The sequence below is a fragment of the Oryctolagus cuniculus genome, chromosome 6 (assembly GCF_051225735.1).
Source record: "Oryctolagus cuniculus isolate XC-2025 breed Fujian yellow rabbit chromosome 6, ASM5122573v1, whole genome shotgun sequence".
NCBI classification, from domain to species: Eukaryota; Metazoa; Chordata; class Mammalia; order Lagomorpha; family Leporidae; genus Oryctolagus; species Oryctolagus cuniculus.
In genome coordinates this window covers 150028054-150050111 of record NC_142872.1, presented here as the reverse complement: position 1 = coordinate 150050111, position 22058 = coordinate 150028054, and the positions used below count along the sequence as shown (strand labels likewise).

The following is a 22058-nucleotide window of genomic DNA, read 5'->3' as shown; positions in this document are numbered from 1 at the left end:
GTTCTGTGCTTTCACTGAGTGGGAGGGTCTGGAGCAAGTTTAGAGCATGCGGCAGCTCACTTGGGATATCCCTGTTGGCATTCATCCTAGTGTAATATCAGGTCCCTGGGAACATGGCCAATGGTCAGTTGCTACTTGTCTTCCACCCCAGCACACAGACTTACTTCTTTCCACACACTCAGCTGACAGCACACAGCTGTCGGGGGACACTTGCCAAGTGAAATCAAACCATTTAAAAGTACCTAACCCCAGGAATCTCTGTTCTGGTGAAGCTTTTTCAAATTTGATTTTTCTTTTTTTTTTGCATCAGCTAGGTTGGAAGATTTTTAACCTCAACATACTCTCTATTTTCCTTTGTTGATCTCCCTTCCTGTACATCCTCATCTCTACAGACATGAGGGCCAAAGAAATTAAAATTGGTGTAAGGTAAACAGGTAACTGTATCAATTTATCGCTGTTTCCCTCATATTACTCATGAAGCAGATTTCAAATCCCTGGATGAAATAATGTAAACTTGTGGACTTAATTACCATATGCTTTCTGTCTTGCATTACCATGGATGTGTGCCAGGGGTTGTGTTGAGCAGGTGTTCATGTGCCTACACGTGACTGAGCCCTACATCGTCCCCATCAGCAGCAGGAGCTGCACCCAGAAGCCTCACATAAGCAGGAGCAACTCGCTCACTGTCAATTTCTGGGGGGTTCCAAGACCATTAAAGTCCTTCAGAACCTACTGCTTTTACCCAAGTTCAGGGAGTTGTTTGCCAGTGCTGAACTTGGGTACTGATTCGCACATTCCTGTTTGTTTTGTTTTATGCATTTTAATGAGCAGAGGGAGGATACTTTAGTTCAGTTCCTCTCTTGCAATGAATTTGGAATCTCTACATATGCCAGCAAGTAAGGAAGTGCTCGAACACTGAGGCAGAAACCTCAAAAGACCAGAATCAACCTGAAGGGGTTCCTACTGGCAAAACGGGGGGCAATTTGAGTATCAAAGTAACTAGTGACAAGAATGAGCTATAATACACTAACTAAATATCCATAAACTCATACTGACACTAAAAGGGGGCAGGCAATATGAAAAAAAAAAAAGGTTACAGGAGGGTTTTTTTTTTTTATTACATGGACATAGAGGTAATAGATTTTTTTTTTTTTTTTGACAAGCAGAGTGAGACAGTGAGAGAGAGACAGAGAGAAAGGTATTCCTTTCTGTTGGTTTACCCCCTAAATGGTTGCTATGGCCGGCGTGCTGCGCTGATCTGAAACCAGGAGCCAGGTGCTTCCTCCTGCTCTCCCATGCGGGTGAAGGGCCCAAGCACTTTGGCCATCCTCCACTGCCTTCCCAGGCCACAGCAGAGAGCTGGACTAGAAGAGGAGCAACCGGGACAGAATCCGGCACCCCAACTGGGACTAGAACCTGGGGTACTGGTACTGCAGGCAGAGGATCAGCCTAGTGAGTGGCGGTGCCAGCCGAGGTAATAGAAATTTAAATCACCATTTTACAACACTATAGTGAGAAACATTAATGGAATTAATTAGCTGAGAACTAATTAATAAGCTGAGAATCATCATTAGTTAACTGGGAACCATCAATGGCTGCCACCACTATTGGATAAAGGATGATTGGGAGCAATCTGGGGAACATTTGCCATATTTATCATCAATAATGAGCCTATTGATATCACTTAGAGCATATCATCTACGTATTTCTCTAGGGACAAAAAAGTCCAACCTGAACCTACTCATAAAGAAATTACTAAACAGATATAAACTGAGAAAAAAGTATGCAAAATAACTGCTGGATTTGCTAAAAACATCCATCTCATTCAGACAAACACAAAAACAAAAAGGTCAGAGAACTGCCTGGTATTAAAGGAAACTGAAAACCTCAGGATGAAATGCAATGTGCGATTTTCACTTAGAGCCTGTACCCCCCAAATAAAAGAGTGTGTGTGTGTGTGTGTGTGTGTGTTTAAGAGATTGTTAGGATAATTGGGGAAATTTGAACTGTACCAGATTCAACAACAGTATTCCATCAATAGTATCCACTGTATCATATCAAGTTCCTGAATGCAGTACTTGTACTGCATTTAGGAGCACACTCTTGTTCCCAGGAAATAATAAGTGGTGAATCGTTTGGTGATAATGTATCATCATGTCTATGACTAACTTTAAAATGGTTAAAAAAAGAAAACAAGGATATAGATAGAGAAAATACAGAGAAAACAGATGGCGAAGCGTTTACTGCCCTATCAAGATAAATGTCTAAGGTTGCTTACACAACTCTTGAAACTCCTTTGTAGATCTAAAATTTTTAAAGAGTAGAAATGTATGAAGAGAAACCTGGAAAATGAATTGAGGGAAGCATTTACATGTGTATGGGACTGAGAGAAAGGGAGGCCAAGTGCCCACGATGGATCCGTGGATCGGTCCTGGATCTGAATCACCTGACTTCACAGCACATCAATGATGGACAAAAGACATGAAAATCAAGGCGTTCGTGGCAGAGCCAGGACAGAACTCAGCTGTAGTTTTATTTCTTTGGCTGTGGCTATTTGGCTGTCTGTCTCCTCTCCTGCGACAATATTTGCTTTGGTTTGGCTTATTTTATTTTAATCTGAAACTTCAAGGGTAGGGATTCATACTATTCTCCTCATAGTAGTCTCATACGCCTAAGTGCAACATTTTGCAGGCAGCAGGTACTTGATGAATGTGTTTAGTACTCCATCCAAGGTACAGGTACTGTGGCACCATGGGTTAAGCTACCACTTAGAACACATAGATTCCATATTGGAGCACCTGATTAGAGTTCTGGCCACTCTGGTTCTGATCCAGCTCTTTGTTAATGTCCCTGGGAAAGCAGCAGATGATGACCCATGTACTTGGATCCCTGCTACCCACACTGGATCTGGATGGAGGTCCAGGCTCCCGGCTTCAACCTGACCAAACTCCAACTGTTTCTGCCATCTGAAGACTGTACCAGCAAAGAAAAGATTCTCATTCATTCTCGCCCTCGCCCTCGCCCTCGCCCTCGCCCTCGCCCTGGCCCTTGCCCTCATTATTCCATTTTCCAACTAAATAAATATTTTTTAATCCCCTGATTTTATAGAAAAAGGAATAGGAGCCCAGAGATGCTCTAAGATGCCTGAGATCCTGTTTCATTTGCTGAAGGATCTAATTCTAGAAACCAGCCCAGGTTTCTCTCTCTACACAAATGTTTTCCTGCTTCCATTATTTGAAACCACCTTCAAGAAATTGCCAAATCCAAATATCCCCTTTATCATTGTTGGCTTAATTTTTAAAAATAATATTATCATTTATTATTCACATGATTTTCTATTAAAATAAAATTTAGTGTTCTATTTCAAAGTTTTGTTTATTTATTTGAAAAGCAGAGCACTGGAAAGAGAGGAAGAGACACAGAGAGATATCTTGCACTTACTGGTTCATTTGTCAAATTATCACAACAACCAGGGCAGGGCTAGGCTGAAGCCAGGAACCTGGAATTCCATTCGGTGTCCCATATGGGTGCTGGTTCAAGACTTCTGATCCAGCTCTCTGCTGTGGCCTGGGAAAGCAGTAGAGGATGGCCCAAGTCCTTGGGCCCCTGTATCCATGTGGGAGACCTGGAAGAAGCTCCTGGCTCCTGGCTTCGGATCTGCCCAGCTCTGACCATTGCAGCCAATTGGGGAGTGAACCAGCAGATGGAAGACTCTCTCTCTCTCTCCCCCCTTTTCTCTCTCTTCCTCTCCTTCTCTCTGTGTGTAACTCTTACAAGTAAAATAAGTCTTTAAAAAAACTAAAATTAAAATAAAAAAGAGACAAAAATGAATTGGCAAGTTTTAAAGAGCTGTTAAAGACAAAATGACTTCTTTGGCAAAAGCAGAACTGAAAGATAATTTTTAAAAGAATAATTTATTTGTTGGGGCCGGTGCTGTGGCACAGCGGGTTCACTCCCTGGCCTGAAGTGCCGGCATCCCATGGGCGCCAGTTCAAGACCCGGCTGCTCCACTTCCAGTCCAGCTATCTGCTATGGCCTGGGAAAGCAGTAGAAGAAGGCCCAAGACCTTGGGCCCTTACACCCACGTGGGAGACCCAGAAGAAGCTCCTGGCTCCTGACTTCAGATCAGTGCAGTTCCAGCCGTTGTAGCCAACTGGGGAGTGAACCATCGGATGGAAGACCCCTCTCTCTCTCTCCCTCTCTCTCTCTATCTCTCTCTGTATAACTCTGACTTTCAAATAAATAAATAAATCTTTAAAAAAGAATAATTTATTTGTGATTCAATATTTGGTGCCACGTCCCTGTGCCCTGCTTCTACCCCTCCCCAGGTCGGGTCCTACAGTTGGGAAACAGTTTGCCACCCCCTTCTATTACTGTCCATATTAATGTATTAACTGCTTGGCCTGTTGTGATTTTAGTGCTCTGCAAAGAGAAACGGATTACGGAGGATGACACTTGTACTAAGTTCAGGGATGGAAGGAAACTGTCCAGGCAGGCTCCCTTCTGTCTCATCCTTGAAAAAGACAAAAATTCACTCTGCATCTCTCATCATGGACGGGCCTTTCCTGTAGTCACAGCAATGGGGTTGACAGTGGCAGGGGCGTCTGTGAGGGCTTCCCAACCTGCACTCTTCTGTACTATCTGTCTTTGTCTTTGTAACCCAAGAAGAGAGCTTTCTCACCACTGATGAGTACACAGTGGGGATGTCCCTGGAACCAGGAGAGGTTCCTCATTCCAGACCGGGCTCACAGCAAACATCCCCACTGTACCCCACAAGAGACAGCGGGGAGGAGACAGAGTTGATTGGTATAAGCACTCCTCAACAGACTCCCTGGGAAGGAGCCCATGCCAGTGTAAAACTCACCCACTGACCATGCAGTTTGGGTGACACTTTTGGTACAAAAGAACCTTACCATTCCCAAGGGAAATTTCCTGAGACCTTCACTGATACCCACATTGACGACCAATCATAAGCATCAATGGCAGGCATTGAAAAATGTAGGCAGTGCTTCCAGAACCTCGCAGGAGTGACCACCAAGGCCAGGACAGGTCAAGAGTAACAGAACCACAGTGGCGGCGGGGCTGGCGTCAGCCACCCTGGTCTCATAAGGGAATTTCAATCCATGCCACCTCACACAGGCAGAGTTAGACAGAACCTCTATTCTAAGTCATGGGCACCCCTTCTTAACCAAAACTAAGACTTCTAGGAGCAACACCTATTCCCTGAGATTAAAGCAAGTGTTGTACATGTACCATCCCATTTCATCTCATGGCAACCTAGAAGCATCCATTAGGGTCTTCTCTGTTTTAAGGATTCAAAACTGAGGAAGCTTAGAGAAGTCAAGCCACATGAACGTGACAGAAAGTGTTTGAAAGGGAATTTAAAGCCAGGTAGTCCCTCTCTGAGCCCATGGGACTGGTCACTGCTTTCCAGCCCAAGCCATGGGCATCCGTGGAGCTCACTGTTCAACCTTGCCCCTCCTCTTTCTCTGTCTTTATGACCCAGCTCAAGTGAATGGCTCTTTCCTCTGCCCTCCAAACCCACTGTGTGTGTGTGTGTGTGTGTGTGTATATATGATTTCTTATGGCCTTGTTGGTTCATTTATTCATGTAATAGATTAAGTATCTATAGGCGCCAGACACATGAAATAAAAAAGATAAAATCAGGGAGTGAGGGAGGTGTAGTTAAAATATGTATATATAAATGAGCAATACATGGGATCTTTATGGTGATGAAACCATGTCTTGAGTGTAGCAGTAGAAATACAAACTAACATGATAAAATTGGATAAATACACACACACACAAGAGCACAAGGAGGACTTGGGAACTCTGTAAGATCAGTGGGCTGTACCAATGTCAATATCCTGGTTGTGATATTGTCCTACAGTTTTACATATTGTTAGGGAAAAATGGGGGAAGCATATATGGGATCTTTCAGCATTATTTTACTGATTATTTCTACATTTCTCAATAATCTATAGTTATCTCAATAAAAAGTTTCAACTAACAAAGAATGAAGCCAATGCCATCTAGCAGGGAAATGTAATACAAGAGGCATAGCCCTGAGGATAAAAATGACTCAATTGTGTATACACTTATCTTGTCCACTAGATTATGGTATCACTGAGGGCGGGGGCCATGTCTTTATAATGCCACAGCCCCAGGGGAAAAACAGGTAAGTAGGTTCATGTACTCCCTCTCTCTCCAGTTCTCACACTTGCCTACAGTCTAGAGTGCCAAAGATGTGTCATGCACCACTGACGCCTTCCTTTCTCTGCATGGCAGCTCTCAATATTGTGCTTGCAATCAAGGTGTAAATGACAGAGTCATCCTACGGTAGTAGGATTGCAGGGCTGTAGAGAGACACCAGCTCCAGAAAAAGAAGACCCATCTCTATGTTGGCTAATTTAATCCTTCCTTGATGCAAGCTTTCTTCCAATAGAAAGGAGGAAATAGTGCCATTTTGACAATTTTTGTCTTAGAGTAGCCATGAGCTGGCAAGTAAGAGGGTCTATAAAAGAATAAACAGCATTCTGAAACCAGCAGAATTTAATTCAATTCTCATTTCTACTCTTTACTGGCTATATGACTATGGATAAATCACTTTACCACCCCAATTTTTGGTGTCTACAGTTATAAAAACTGTTACACTGTTATTCTTCTTTCACACATATGACAATACTTCAAAAAGCTCATGTATAAATGGAATTAATAGGTAAGCTTACTTTGGTGTAAAAAAATTTTTTTTAATCCAAGCACAGTTTTTATATAATATACATTTTCCAAGAACTTCATGAAGACTCTAGTATATGAAAACACTTGGAATCTCCAGAGCACCAAACAAAAGCCCCAACTCATCCACTGCTGTCTCTCATGCATGTACATTGTGTGGACCGGGTAATCAATAACCATGTGTTGAATGAATGGATGGAAGAATTGCATTATGGGCCTCTACTGAGTCTATAATCTTTGTTCCAACCAAATACTCTTAATATGAGCAAACCATGGAAAATTTCATGGAAAGTTCATATTATCTTTTAAATTCCATGTTCCATGAACTTTCTGAAACTCCCTAAAATACCAGAGGACTTCTATCATGGTCTCTTTTATGGTTCATCTTTTAATGGCCAGGAGACCCCATTCCTAACACAAGTTCGAAACTCACAGTCATTAACTGCACCATTGTAAGTCATCCTGCATTTCCCTTGTAAACCCTGCATGTGGTGGTGCAGTGTTCTCTCTAGAAGGCTATTCTCAACAATGAGTCAGTCTAAGTAAATGATGACACCTACAAGAGTGATCTAGCAAGAAGCTTTGTTCTACTGAAAACTTTGAACCGTAAAAGGAGATATGTATTAAAGAAGTCTATTTTCGTATTAGTGCCCTCATATTCCAGTTTTACCAATTGGATTCCCTAGTTGTAAAGTACAGAAACCCCTTGGCTGGATGAAATAGAAAAGGAATATATTAAAGCAAACAACACAGTCTTCAAGGAGGCCAAAGAACAAGGCTTTGAAGCTACAAAGTCAGAAGCAGTGCTCTTCTCACCACACCTGGCCCTTGGGAAAACCCTACCTCTGGATACAGACATAGTTTAGCAACCACACTAGAAGAAAGCATACTACCAGAAACTCTGTCAATGCCCTTTCCCCCATCCACGTACTAACCAGGCTCGACCCTGCTTAGCTTCTGAGATCAGAGGAGATCGGGTGCATTCAGGGTGTAGCCAATGCCCTTTCTAAGAAAAGAGGCCTACCTGTTCCTGCCTTCACAAGAATAGTTTCACATTGGACCTGCTTATTTGTGTCACTAGCTTTCAATTCAAAAATCTCAAACACAAGCATCTGATTGGTAGAGTCTGGATCACGTGCCTGCATGCTAGCTGCAAGAGGAACAGAGAGCAAGCCTGCGGCTTTTATCTGGGGAAGAATTTGCAAAAATGAAAGGAAGTTCAAAGATACAAAGCTGCCTAAGAGAAAAGTGATATTTTTTGTGTGTATGAGCAAGAGAGATGGAGAGAGAGAAACAGAGAGAACATATTCCCATCTATTAATTAACTTCCCCAAATTCCCAAATTGCTTGGCTGGGCCAGTGTGAAGCCAGGACCTGGGAACTAAGTCCAGGTCTCCCCTAAGGGTGGCAGGGACCCAGTACTTGAGACTTTTTCTGCTGCCTCTGCTGTCTGAATCAGCAGGAAGCTGGAATCAGAAGCCAGAGCCAGGCTCTACAATATGGGACAAGATCCATTCTATCATCAAGAACTGTAACAAATCACCACCAGCTACAGTGATCTTGGCTGATTAAGTACCATTTTCACTCAAACAAGTGAACATATTAGAATATCATCTAGATTATTTTTGTATGCAAAGGTAAGCATTTATTAAGATCTTGTAGAGAAAATCTGAGGAGAAAACTTTTTCCACACTTCATTAAAATTACTTCACAAATCAACAAAATCATTTATTTGTAATGTTACTGATAGAGAAATTAATATTCTTGTCTAACCCTTAAAATCATTTGTAACAATTATGTAAGTACATTCGTCCATTATTCATGACAAGCACACTACCTCTATTTCCAGAAAGAGATGAAAAACAGTGAAAGGAAATCATCCAACTGGAAACACTGTGATAGATGCCCACAGAGGTACTGTGATAGATACCCACAGAGGTACTGTAGATGCCCACAGAGGTACTGTGATAGATGCCCATAGAGGTACTGTGATAGATACTCACAGAGGTACTGTGATAGATGCCCATAGAGGTACTGTGAGAGATACCCACAGAGGTACTGTGATAGATGCCCACAGAGGTACTGTGAGAGATGCCCACAGAGGTACTGTGATAGATGCCCACAGAGGTACTGTGATAGATACCCACAGAGGTACTGTGATAGATGCCCACAGAGGTACTGTGAGAGATGCCCACAGAGGTACTGTGATAGATGCCCACAGAGGTACTGTGAGAGATGCCCACAGAGGTACTGTGAGAGATACCCACAGAGGTACTGTGAGAGATGCCCGCAGAGGTACTGTGATAGATACCCATAGAGGTACAGTGAGAGATACCCACAGAGGTACTGTGATAGATACCCATAGAGGTACTGTGACAGATACCCATAGAGGTACTGTGATAGATGCCCACAGAGGTACTGTGATAGACACCCACAGAGGTATTGTGATAGAAACCCAGAGAGGTACTGTGAGAGATGCCCATAGAGGTACTGTGAGAGATGCCCATAGAGGTACTGTGATAGATACTCACAGAGGTACTGTGATAGATACCCACAGAGGTACTGTGAGATATACCCACAGAGTTACTGTGATTTAGATACCCACAGAGGTACTGTGAGAGATGCCCACAGAGGTACTGTGATAGATACTCACAGAGGTACTGTGATAGATGCCCATACAGGTACTGTGATAGATGCCCATCGAGGTACTGTGATAGATACTCACAGAGGTACTGTGATAGATGCCCATACAGGTACTGTGATAGATGCCCACAGAGGTACTGTGATAGATGCCCATACAGGTACTGTATAGATGCCCACAGAGGTACTGTGATAGATGCCCATACAGGTACTGTGAGAGATACCCATAGAGGTATACTGTGATAGATGCCCACAGAGGTACTGTGATAGATGCCCATAGAGTTACTGTGATAGATGCCCATAGAGGTATTGTGATAGATGCCCATAGAGGTACTGTGATAGATGCCCACAGAGGTACTGTGAGAGATGCCCACAGAAGTACTGTGAGAGATGCCCATAGAGGTACTGTGATAGATGCCCACAGAGGTACTGTGATAGATGCCCACAGAGGTACTGTGATAGATGCCCATAGAGGTACTGTGAGAGATGCCCATACAGGTACTGTGATAGATACCCACAGAGGTACTGTAATAGATGCCCATAGAGGTACTGTGACAGATACCCATACAGGTACTATGATAGATACCCACAGAGGTACTGTGATAGATGCCCATACAGGTACTGTGATAGATACTCACAGAGGTACTGTGATAGATGCCCATACAGGTACTGTGAGAGATACCCATAGAGGTACTGTGATAGATGCCCACAGAGGTACTGTAATAGATGCCCACAGAGGTACTGTGATAGATACCCACAGAGGTACTGTGAGAGATGCCCATAGAGGTACTGTGAGAGATACCCACAGAGGTACTGTGATAGATGCCCACAGAGGTACTGTGAGAGATGCCCACAGAGGTACTGTGATAGATGCCCATAGGAGGTACTGTGATAGATACCCACAGAGGTACTGTAATAGATGCCCATAGAGATACTGTGACAGATAACCACAGAGGTACTGTGATAGATGCCCATAGAGGTACTGTGATAGATGCCCATTGAGGTACTGTGATAAATACTCACAGAGGTACTGTGATAGATGCCCATTGAGGTACTGTGATAAATACTCACAGAGGTACTGTGATAGATGCCCATAGAGGTACTGTGATAGATGCCCATACAGGTACTATGATAGATACCCACAGAGGTACTGTGATAGATGCCCATAGAGGTACTGTGATAGATACCCACAGAGGTACTGTGAGAGATGCCCACAGAGGTACTGTGATAGATGCCCATACAGGTACTGTGATAGATGCCCATACAGGTACTGTGAGAGATACTCACAGAGGTACTGTGATAGATACCCACAGAGGTACTATGATAGATGCCCACAGAGGTACTGTGATAGATACCCATAGAGGTACTGTGAGAGATGCCCACAGAGGTACTGTGATAGATGCCCATAGAGGTACTGTGATTTAGATACCCACAGAGGTACTGTGATAGATACCCACAGAGGTACTGTGATAGATACCCATAGAGGTGTAAGAAGCCAGTCAGTTAAGCTTCATAAAGAACAAACCCTGTCAAACTAATCTATGTCAGCCCTGTAACCAAGACAAGTGTAGAACATTAAGAAAAAGCAATAAATGTGATCTATTTTTATTTTGCCAGGGACTGGGATTCTGCCTTGAATGATGCAGGCATCAATAAAGTTCTTAAGATGGTATCAGCCAGCCCACCCAGCTATCAACCAGAAGTTCAACTTCCGAGGAAAACTGCATTAAGATTTCTGCTAAGACAAATCACACCGCCACAAAAGCCAGTGTGAAGACTTTCAAACTTTAGAATATTTATCACAAACTGCACTAAGTCAAAAATCCAATCTAACAATAAAAACTTGGCTGCCCAATAGATATTTATGTAAAGAAGGGGGGTGCTGCTATCCATGAAACTTTATAAACCAAAGGCTACATGGTTTTGTGGAAGGCTCAGTGCCAATTCTACAGTTCTGAACAGCTTCACTACAGACCTAGAGTGCAGAGGGTGCAAGTCTTTTGTGAAAACTGACCTCAACCAGCAACTGAATTCACTGTAATGACTGAGTCACCCAATCACTCCAGCCAAGCCACAACTTTGTTTTGCCCCAAAATGAGATTGGCCATTGATACCTCTTGATTTCTCTGATTGTTTTCCACCTTATAAATCTAGGCTCCCAAGACATGCGTTTTTCACAGTCTTCATTGACTGTTTATGACCTTGATGCAAAGTTCAAAACTTCTCTGGATTCATTTTCTCTCCAGTTAACAAGGTTAATATTGGCTCATCTCTCATATGGTATTGTATTAAATATACTGGCACATGAAAAGTACTTAGAATGGTGACTGGTACATAATAAGTGTTTACTATATGGTATATATGGCAAACACTTGTCTTGCCCAAAATCTTTGGAGCCCAATGTTATAAATTCAAAATCTTTCTGATTGTAGAAAGAGAATATGAAATAGCCCCTTACATTAGAGTCTGGCACATCATTTTATAATCAAATGCATATTTCCACAGCAAAATGTATAGGTAGACACATTAACTGGTACAAAGCTAAAAAAAAAAAAAAGACCTTCATGTCAGATTCTACAACAAAAGGACTTGTGTCAATCTTAGAGAAAGTTGAGTTTTCAGAGATGTATAGATTTGGGAATTTGAAGTAATGGATTGTGTACATAGGCTGAGGTGATTCACAGCTTATACTCATATTTGGTACCATTTGCCTTATACCAAATCTACTCTACTCCCTGGAGTCTTCCAGATCTCCTAGGTTGCACATCCATCCCTGAATTGTCTGTTTATAGCCTTAGCCTAAAGCTTGATCAGTTTTCCCTTCTCAACCATAACCTGAACTTACATCTTTCCCAATTTAGCTCTCCCTAAGAAGACCCTCCAGGACTGGCCCTGGCATATTACATGAGCTCCTGGCTATGGATTGGTCCAGCTCTGGCCATTGCAGCCATTTGGGGAGTGATCCAACGGATTAAAGATCTCTCTCGTTCTCTCTCTCTCTGCCTCTGTAACTCTGCCTTTCAAATAAATAGATAAATCTTTTTAAAAATTTCTACTTATATACATTTTTCTCTCATTATTGTTAATCTTCACTTTTAATGTTGTCTCCTAATGTGCCTTTTCCTTTTTCTTTCATATTAATAGAATCACCAAATTTTAGCTGAGCACATGCCCACCAAAATTACAAAATTACCATTCCAGAATCTTTTACAGCTTGGTGCCACATAGCTGGGGTATGGCGATGTGATAACTTTTAGCCAATGGGATGTTGGTGAATATGATGCTGTAACTTCCAGCTCCATCCTTAAAGACAGGAATAATGCTGTACCCTGAAGAAATTCCCTTCCATTCTGCTACGTGGAACACAGGTAATGCAGCGAGCTATCTTGGGCCACTCAGATGAGTGAAACACTGCCAGGCTATCTGAATTGCAATGGATACAGAGGCTAGGTCTCCGTCTAGTTAAGTCACTGTTTCTAGCATTATTTAGGTACAACAAAACCAACTTCCAACTAATACACTGCTACATTCATTCAGGAATGTAATTTATAATTTGCAGACAGTTTCTCAGAGGTGGGGGAAACTACATTAATTATACCTACTAATCATAAGATAGAACCAAGTTCAACATGTGGACTTGAACGTGAACTGCAGAATACAGAAAAGTGGCAGCTTCTCTAGCCGGCGCCGCGGCTCACTAGGCTAATCCTCCGCCTAGCGGCGCCGGCACACCAGGTTCTAGTCCCGGTCGGGGCGACGGATTCTGTCCCGGTTGCCCCTCTTCCAGGCCAGCTCTCTGCTGTGGCCAGGGAGTGCAGTGGAGGATGGCCCAGGTGCTTGGACCCTGCACCCCATGGGAGACCAGGAAAAAGCACCTGGCTCCTGGCTCCTACCATCGGATCAGCGCGGTGCGCCGGCCGCAGCGCGCCAGCCGCGGCGGCCATTGGAGGGTGAACCAACAGCAAAGGAAGACCTTTCTCTCTGTCTGCCTGTCAAAAAAAAAAAAAGAAAAGAAAAGAAAAGAAAAAAAGAAAAGTGGCAGCTTCTCTAGGCAATGTGGGATGGAGGACAGGAAGAAGGCAGAGGCTGACTTCCAGGCTAGATGACGTTTTAGGAGTCCCTGGCTCTGATGTCTTCTACTTAGCACCACTAGGGTCCCACCTGCCCTCACCATTATCTCCTCAGGGTCCCTAGCACACACATCCACACACTTTACCATGGACAGCTCGGCCCCTCCAAGAAGGCTGGGCCCAGGCAGTATTCCGAGAGTCTAACCATGTCTCTGACAGGTTGAGTTCAGAACGGTGCACCAGCGGCACTTCCTGTAATCGGAGGATTTTTTTCCTCAGTAAGAGGTTTTCCTGTTTCCTTCGAGCCAGCCTGCCCTCCATGACTCAGACAGAAACTCTGCTTATCTCCCCAGTCACAGATGTTACCTTCATCACATGGAACAAACGCTCCCTGCCCCCAGTCACCATCAGCCCAAGAACCAAGATCCCAAGGCTTCCCACACCTAGTGATAAAATATGAGCCAGCTGCCACTGGACAGGTGGCAGCTGCTGGGACAAAGGGCCAACGAGCAGACATGATGGATGGGTGGAAGGAACTGGCTTACTTCAGGCTGGCCATGAATGGCTCCATGCAAAATATATGGAGGTGCAGCCGGCATTGTGGTCTAGCAGGTAAAGCTGCCTCCTTCAATGATGATGTAGGTGCCAGTTCATGTTCCACTAATGCTCCACTAATGGCCTGAGAAAAACAGCAGAAGATGGCCCAAGTGTTTGGGCTCCTGCTACCCATGTGAGACACCTGGAAGGTGCTCCTCTGTTGCAGCTATCTGGGGAGTGAAACAGTGGATGGAATCACTCTCTGTGTCTCTCTCCCCCTCTCTCTGTCTGTCTGTCTGTCCTTCTCTCTCTGTAGCTGTGACTTTCAAATAAATAATCTCTTAAAAATTTTAAGTACAATCCTTTAGCAACAGACAGCTAGCCTCATCTATCTTTTGTCCCTAGTACCTGGCATGTAAGTTTACTGAACGAGCAAATGGATGAATATCACTCCACCTGAAGCTTTATTATAAAACCACAAAATCCCAGAGTAGTAGGAGGCCGCAAAAGCCCCTGAGTCTATCTTTCTATACAAAGCCAGAATATTCCCAACAGCAGTTCTGCTCCATGATCACTGGGTGGGCCGTGAACATTCCTCACCCAGATCTGGCTCTTTGGCACAAGTGCCACACCACAATCTCTCCTTCCAGCTCTTGGGACCACAGAACCATCTGGTCTTGGTTTTTCCTCATAGCCTAATATACCTCTCAGAATATTCAATTTCTCCTTTGAACTGGACCGCAAACTAGGGGCTGACAATGGGACCGTCAAGAGTCATGGAAGGAGCCAAGGATTTACCAAGCATCAGATGTAAGACACCACCAGCACCGGCCCTTCAGCTGCCTGGTTTCTCACCTGCTCTCTTGTCTTGAAAGAGTTATGGCAGGCTTGCTCGACTGTAATTAGGGGGAGCCTCTGGAGTAAAGGGCGAGTGAAAACGACACCTCTGACTCCCAAGAACAGGACCTGCAATGGGTACAGTCACAGAGGGTGCCCCACTCAGGTGCGGGGGTTTTAATGCTCAGCAGTCATCATTTTGAAATTCTTTGTGATTTTGTCTTTGACCTTGTTTTTTGTAAGAGACATCCAAAGGACAGTATACACGTAGTCTGGGCTGAGAGATCCACTCTTGTGCATCCCTCCTCCCATTGCCTCCCTGCCTCCCTGGGACAGGTGCTCAGCGATGTTCTCCTCTGTCACCTGTCATCCTTGGCAGCTCCAGGATGTAGATGCAGGAGAGGTCAACATCAAGTACATGTGCCTCATATGCTCAGCACTGGGGGGACTCCAGGCACAAATTTAAAAAAAAAACATGATGAGTTAAGAGCAAGACTACAGAAAACAGCAAAGACTTTTTCAACTAAGGAGGCCCTAGATTTTAATTTTTCACTGAACCCGGCAAGTTATGCAGGTGACCCTACCCAAGGACATGGGGTTTACAGATCCTGAGGCACCCAACCGTCAGTGACGGGGGCTCCTCCAGCCTAGATCAGAAACTAAAAAAGGAAGCCAGAGAGTGAGAAGAGGAATCAGCCCCGAGGTGGGGATGGGACCAAGCTCCAGTCTCTCCTTTTGCTCCAGCCACACAGGCCCACCATGCCCCACACTCTCCCAGTCTCTGGTCTCTGCTCTGCTAAGACTTTGGCAACTCCTCCCAACTGTCTGAGGGTCCTCACTCATCCTCTGACCCACAGCTCTAGTGTGAAGTGCTCCCTCTGCCTGCCTGCCCTCCCTGTCAGAGCCATCCGTGCTCTCTCCTCCTTGAGTAGTGTCCTCCTCTAGCTGTCCTCTCTGACCTGCACCTCCTGCTGACCACCATGTGTCCCCCTCTGGACTGAGAGCCCCTTGGATGCCAGGAGCCGGTGGACTAACCTCTGTGCATGGCACTGAAGGGGCACTCTCGAAATGTTTGTTGAACTGCAGAAACTCCTGCTCCTCCCCTACCCCCACCTTTACACAGGGATCTTCCCAGGATACTCTCTAGGAGGAGGTCCAGGCTATTTTTAAGGACTCCAAAGCAAGATCAATTCATCTCTTCTCTGAAACTGCTTCCAAATTTCAGGGACCCTTCCCACCCTACATAACTCACTCCTCAGCTCTCTACTAAACACCTGCCCCATTGTTCTCTGTGCCATGAGGTTTAAGTCTCATCACCCCAGCTGAACCTCAGGATCCCCCTCTTGTTCTCTGCATAACCCCTCTCATAAACACAAAAGGAAGTTTATAAATCTTTGACGTCAACCTCCTCATTTTTAGGAACTTATCCTGAAGGTGTAATTGATTACCCAACTTGCACATAGTAAGGCTGAATATGTAAGGGTGTTGGTAATGGAATGATTATATGGGGAATAATTCAAAGTCTCATAAGCTGGGGACTAATTAAATAAATTAGTTTTGTATGCACAATGGAATACCATGCAGTCATTGGTGACAGCGGCGTAAGCACACATTTGTTGAATTGAAAAGGTGCTCACCACACAAGACCCAAGCACAGGCTTTATTACTTCCAGGAGAAAAGTGCAAGACAAGCATTCAACACTCAGAACCCCAGGAGGCTGTGATCAAAGAAACCCTGGAGAGCACAGGTGCTTTCAATGTTAAGCACTTCCTTGCAGCCAGCCACCCAGTGACAGAGCTTTCAGGGTACGTGGAAAATGTACAGAAGAAAAGTAGGTTACAGAGCAACAGGAATGATGTGATACAGTTTATGTAATAAAAACGTGTATGTGCACAGAAAGACGCTTTGGGGATTTGTCATCCAAAATCAATATTTGTCTCTGGGAAGAGAGACTTAGGCTTAATTTATCTTTACACTTTTTCCTATATCGCCTTATATTTTTATAAAGGTTGTGCATTCTCTTGACATTCACCAAATGCTGTATAGCTCTTTATGTTTCGGGGTGGGGGGGATAATATCTAGGACAAGGAGGTTCTCATCAAATACTAGTGAAATGGAAACTGACTTACAGTCCTTTGGCATTATACTTGATTTATACAAATGCCATGAATGAATGAAGAGCCAAAGGGCCTTGCTGGACATTCCATTACCCAGAACAGGACCAAGCCTGTTCTCTGAACATGAATAAGTAAGCATGAATGTATAAACGAATAAATGTTCTCCGCTATCATGAATAAAATATCATGGATGTGGTGACCATCATAACAGCAATGAAGTCCATTACAACTTCAAAAGCCTTTCACCTCAATGTCTCATTTGACCTTTAAAACTAGATTCATGGCTAGTCCTCCAAATTGAATTCCCTCAACATTTGTCACCACCAAGCAGGAGTTCCAGGTTGGCATGGTTTTTGCACAGATGGATGGAGGGATATAAAGATGGATAAAGAAATTCCTTAGTACCTCTTTTATAGACAAGAGCACTGAGAAGCAGGGGTGAAGCAACATGCTCAGTGTGCATAGTTAGCAAATAATAAAATAAGTGGGCTGGGCCGGCACCGCGGCTCAATAGGCTAATGCTCCACCTGCAGTGCCGGCACCCCGGGTTCTAGTCCCGGTCGGGGCCGGATTCTGTCCCGGTTGCCCCTCTTCCAGTCTAGCTCTCTGCTGTGGCCCGGGTATGCAGTGGAGGATGTCCCAGGTCTTTGGGCCCTGCACCCGCATGGGAGACGAGGAAAAGCACCTGGCTCCTGGCTTCGGATCAGCGTGGTGCGCCAGCCGCAGTGGCCATTGAGGGGTGAACCAACAGAAAAGGAAGACCTTTCTCTTTGTCTCTATCACTGTCCACTCTGCCTGTCCAAAAAAAAAAAAAAAAAAAAGTGGGCTGGAACCATTACATTATTGCTCTCCTAATCAGCTCTCTTTGCTACAAAAGGCATCCTAAAACTATTTTCTTGAAGAAAAGATAATTTAGTCTCACTGATAGATATATTCTTGATAAGCAGGGGTGATAGTCAAAATACAAATGGCATGATTCTGGCTTGTCACCTGTTACCAGTCCTGGCACAGTGAAGGAGCCTGGACACCTCCTGCTACGGCAAGCACTAACTCACTACTGGCTGGATGCAGGCAAATGGGTCTTTGGGGTTGCAAGGGTACCAGATGGACTCAGCGGGCCCAAGACAGGAGCTTTTCATCTATTGGTATGGAAGTGTTTTCTTATTGTAACAACTAATACAATAATATAAGTGCTAAAGCCCTCTACGACGCTAAAAGCTTTGCTATGCTCATGAGAAATTCTGTCTTCTCTTCCCTCATAGCAGTCTCTATTCTGGAAACTGTTTATAATGCCACTTAAAACCTGGGTCTTGACAAATCCAATCTGCATCCTTGCATAAATGGAATCAAATTCCCCTACCCTCTTCTGAAAATGATGCCGAGCCTGATGGCTGCAGGGGTCAGAGCAGGCAAGTGGAGGGAAAGGGTGATTTGCGATGAGGGAGGGACTGCAATAAAATCCAAGGAAATGCATGAGACAGCAGAACAAACAAGAGTCCTCATCATGAACTCAGCATTCCCTGAACCCAGAAGTTCCTTGACACACATGATCTGGAAGACTGACTCTCCCTAATCTCAACTTTTTTATATTTCAGGGAGTCAAGGGAGATATCCATAAATGATTGTTGTGTCAAGTGGAAGGCTCCCTGAAAAAAAGAACTTTCTAAGAACTCAGGGGAGGGGCCAGTACTGTGTCGTAGTGAGTGAAGCCACTGCCTGCAGTGTAGGCATCCCATATGGGCGCTGGTTCAAGTCTCAGCTGCTCCACTTCCAATCCAGCTCTCTGTCATGGCCTGGGAAAGCAGTAGAACATGGCCCAAATCCTTGGGTCCCCGCACACGCATGCAAGACCCAGAATAAGCTTCTGGCTGCTGGTTTCAGATTGGTGCAGCTCCAGCCCCTGCAGCCATTTGGGGAATGAACAGCAGATGGAAGATCTCTCTCTCTCTCTTACTCTCTTGGTCTCTCCCTCTGCCTCTCTGTAATTCTGCCTTTCAAATAAAAATAAATAAATCTAAAAAAAAGGAATTCAGGGGAAAGAGTTTCTTTCCATCAGAGAAAATCTAGGAGGACTGCCTGAAGAAAGCTGCCTTGACTTGCGTCTTCTTTAGTATTTACACCAGGGGAGGAAGGGCCTTCAGATCAACACAGGCCAGCTTGAAGCAAACATTGTCCAAGACATTTACCAGCAAAATATGCAAAACGGGCATAGTATATATGGACTGAATGTGTCATTCTCAAGTACATCACGCAAAACTCCTGGTCTTTCTCATGTTGCCTAGAACATCGTCTCTCATTGTCACTTCTACCTCCACAATCAATAATTTCCTCTCTCATTCTTCTCTTCCCAGCTTATGAAGACTTTCTCCAAGAAAAATTCTTTGACCGCCCCCCTCCAAAATGGATTAACTGTCTCTCCCTGTTCAATCTCCAACAGCTTCCTGGACATACTTCTTTCGAATACTTGAAACAGCCAAATTGTGATCATCTACTGAGTTACTGAGCAACACCACTTACCTGTAATGATGTTCTGAGACAGGCACCTGGTCCAATCCATCTTGTGGACCCAGTGCCTAATATAGCACCATACTAACAACAAACAGTCAAAGGGCACTTAAGTGGTGATTGAATTTAAAAATTGATTTAGCAGCTCAGTTCTATGCTAGAACCCCAGTCCTGACCAGCCTGTCTGGGCTCATGAGATTCCCATGTTTTTCTATTGAATCACTGTGCACCTGAAAAGATTCAAATGTGTCCAGACCCATTTTATCTACCCCAAGAAAAAATGAAAAGGCAACTTCTGCTCTAAACCCCAGTACGAGTCCCCCAAGATCATTGCTAGCCCCACCAAGAAGAGCCCCAAGCAAATCTGTGAGTAAGGCCAGTGCACATCATTCCTGAAACGGGGCTGGAAAAACTTAAACCCTCACTTGCAAACTCAGAGGAGACTTTGAAGCAGAAGGAAGCAGTCAGAGGGAGGAAAGGGAACCACAGGCTGTGGTCAAGTGTGACTAGATAAGGAAAGGCCCTGGTTTCAGGGGGAAAAGCATTTAATAACTTTATAAGCCAGTTCAAGAAATGAGAGAATATTTTAAGGGCTCAACATGTGAACATAGTTATCTCCAGTGATGATATGGGTAGTTATTTATATCCTCATAGTCTCTACATTTTTCTAAATTTTCTACAATAATGCTATTTATTTTCTCATCAGAAAGAGTAAGCTACACCATTTAGTTGTGACAGCAGACCTTATTGTCCCCCTTAGCCAGTGACCCCTTCTTGCCAAGTCTTAAGTCTTGTGAACCCATGATAACTTTTGAAGGGTGACCCGCAACCCCAGTTCCCAGTCCTTTGGCTCTAGGCACCCTCAAAAGTATTTCTTTTAGGAGAAGGAAATATGTTACTTGGCTTTGGGAGGCTTCTCCATTCTTCTTCTTCTGAGTGGCTCCTCTGAACTTGGAACCAGCAAAATCCTGATGTCTGGCTTTCTCCAGGTCCTGGGCACTGGCTTCTGAGCTTCAGAGTAATGTGACAGGAGAGACTACTTGGGGGGCGTGGCTGAATCAACACCCATTGGTGTGCCTGTGTGTCTGCAAGTGTCATGTTACCATGCAATCAAAGGTGTACAAGCAAACTATCCCATGAAGAGTGGTTCTGCCAGTCAACATTCTTAACTACTCCGCCCCACTGGTACATATCTCTTCCCCCTCAATGACAGAACCAAAAGCTCGATGCCTTTGAGCCTTGAGCTCAAATTCCTTTAATAATTATCTGATAATGTCACCACATCTCAAGAAACACAACTAAAAAGATCACTCAATTCTCCCAGAAAAGCACTGTCAATAGAGCCTTTACTGATTATGAAAATATTCTGTTATCTACCCTAATACGGTAGCCAATAAGACTATTGAGCATTTGAAATGTGACTAGTGCAGCTGAATAAATTTTTAAAAATTAATTTAAATTTAAATAGTTACATGTGGGTAATGACCACTATAGTTTAGAACTCCAAAATTGTGGGGGCCAGCACTGTGGCACAGCAGGTGAAGCCTCCGCCTGCAGCGCCGGCATCCCACATGGGCTCTGGTTCAAGTCCCGGCTGCTCCACTTCCAATCCAGCTCTCTGCTATGGCCTGGGAAAGCAGTAAAAGATGGCCCAAGTCCTTGGGCCCCTGCACCCACGTGAGAGATCCAGAAGAAGCTCCTGGCTCCTGGCTTCAGATCTGCCCAGTTCCAGCCATTGCAGCCATCTAGGATGTAAACCATTGGATGGAAGACTTATCTCTCTCTGCCACTGCCTCTCTGTAACTCTGCCTTTCAAATAAATAAATAAATCTTTAAAAAAAAGAAAGAATCTTTCTTAGCCCTAGCAAGGACCCAAAATTCACTTGGATCTCTGATTCTCAACCTTTAATGATGAGACCGATCCTTAATATCAAAGATGCACACACACACACACACACACACGATGCATGCGGATCTTCTCGTGGTAAGAATGTTTAGTATATGCTAACTAAGAACATCCTGCTGTGGCCAGCACTGTGGTGTAGTGGGTAAAGACACCGCCTGTAGTGCCGGCATCACATATGGGTGCCAGTTCGTATCCCACTTTTGATCCAGCTCTCTGCTATGGCCTGGGAAAGCAGTAGAAGATTGCCCAAGTCCTTGGGCCCCTGCACCCACTTGGGAGACCTGGAAGGAGCTCCTGGCTCCTGGCTTCAGAATGGCCCAGCTCTGGGCATTATGGCCATTTGGGGAATGAATCAGTAAATGGAAGACCTCTCTCTCTCTCTGCCTCTGCCCCTGAAACTCCACCTTTCAAATAAATGAATAAATCATAAAAAAGAACATCTTGCTAGCCAAAATCATTAAAAATCCAATTACATTGAAAACGTGAATACCTGAATTAGTCAGCATTGCATAACACTTTTCATTGCATTTTACTAGTTACAACAGCATCAAATGCATGTGTATAGAGGTGACCATGGCACGATGTTGTTCAGCCTTTCACCCTGTCCAACTCATGGGTTTCCAGGTCCTCTCCAATGAATCTTCAGCCCCCAACACCATTCCCAGATGAAGAGTTCAACGTGGAAACTAATGGCTCAGTCCTACTCCCGG

General features: G+C 44.2%; 1 protein-coding gene across 1 annotated transcript in view; it reads right to left on the bottom strand.

Annotated features, from left to right (window-relative positions):
- The window catches only part of FER1L6 (fer-1 like family member 6), a 196272-nt gene extending 175841 nt beyond the window's left edge, over window positions 1-20431 (bottom strand). Inside the window, exon 1 of the mRNA XM_002710764.6 lies at window positions 20342-20431. Coding sequence (XP_002710810.4) covers window positions 20342-20364 — 23 coding nt within the window. The 5' untranslated portion in view covers window positions 20365-20431. The remainder of the gene's footprint in view (window positions 1-20341) is intronic.
- Between the last annotated feature and the right edge of the window lie 1627 nt (window positions 20432-22058).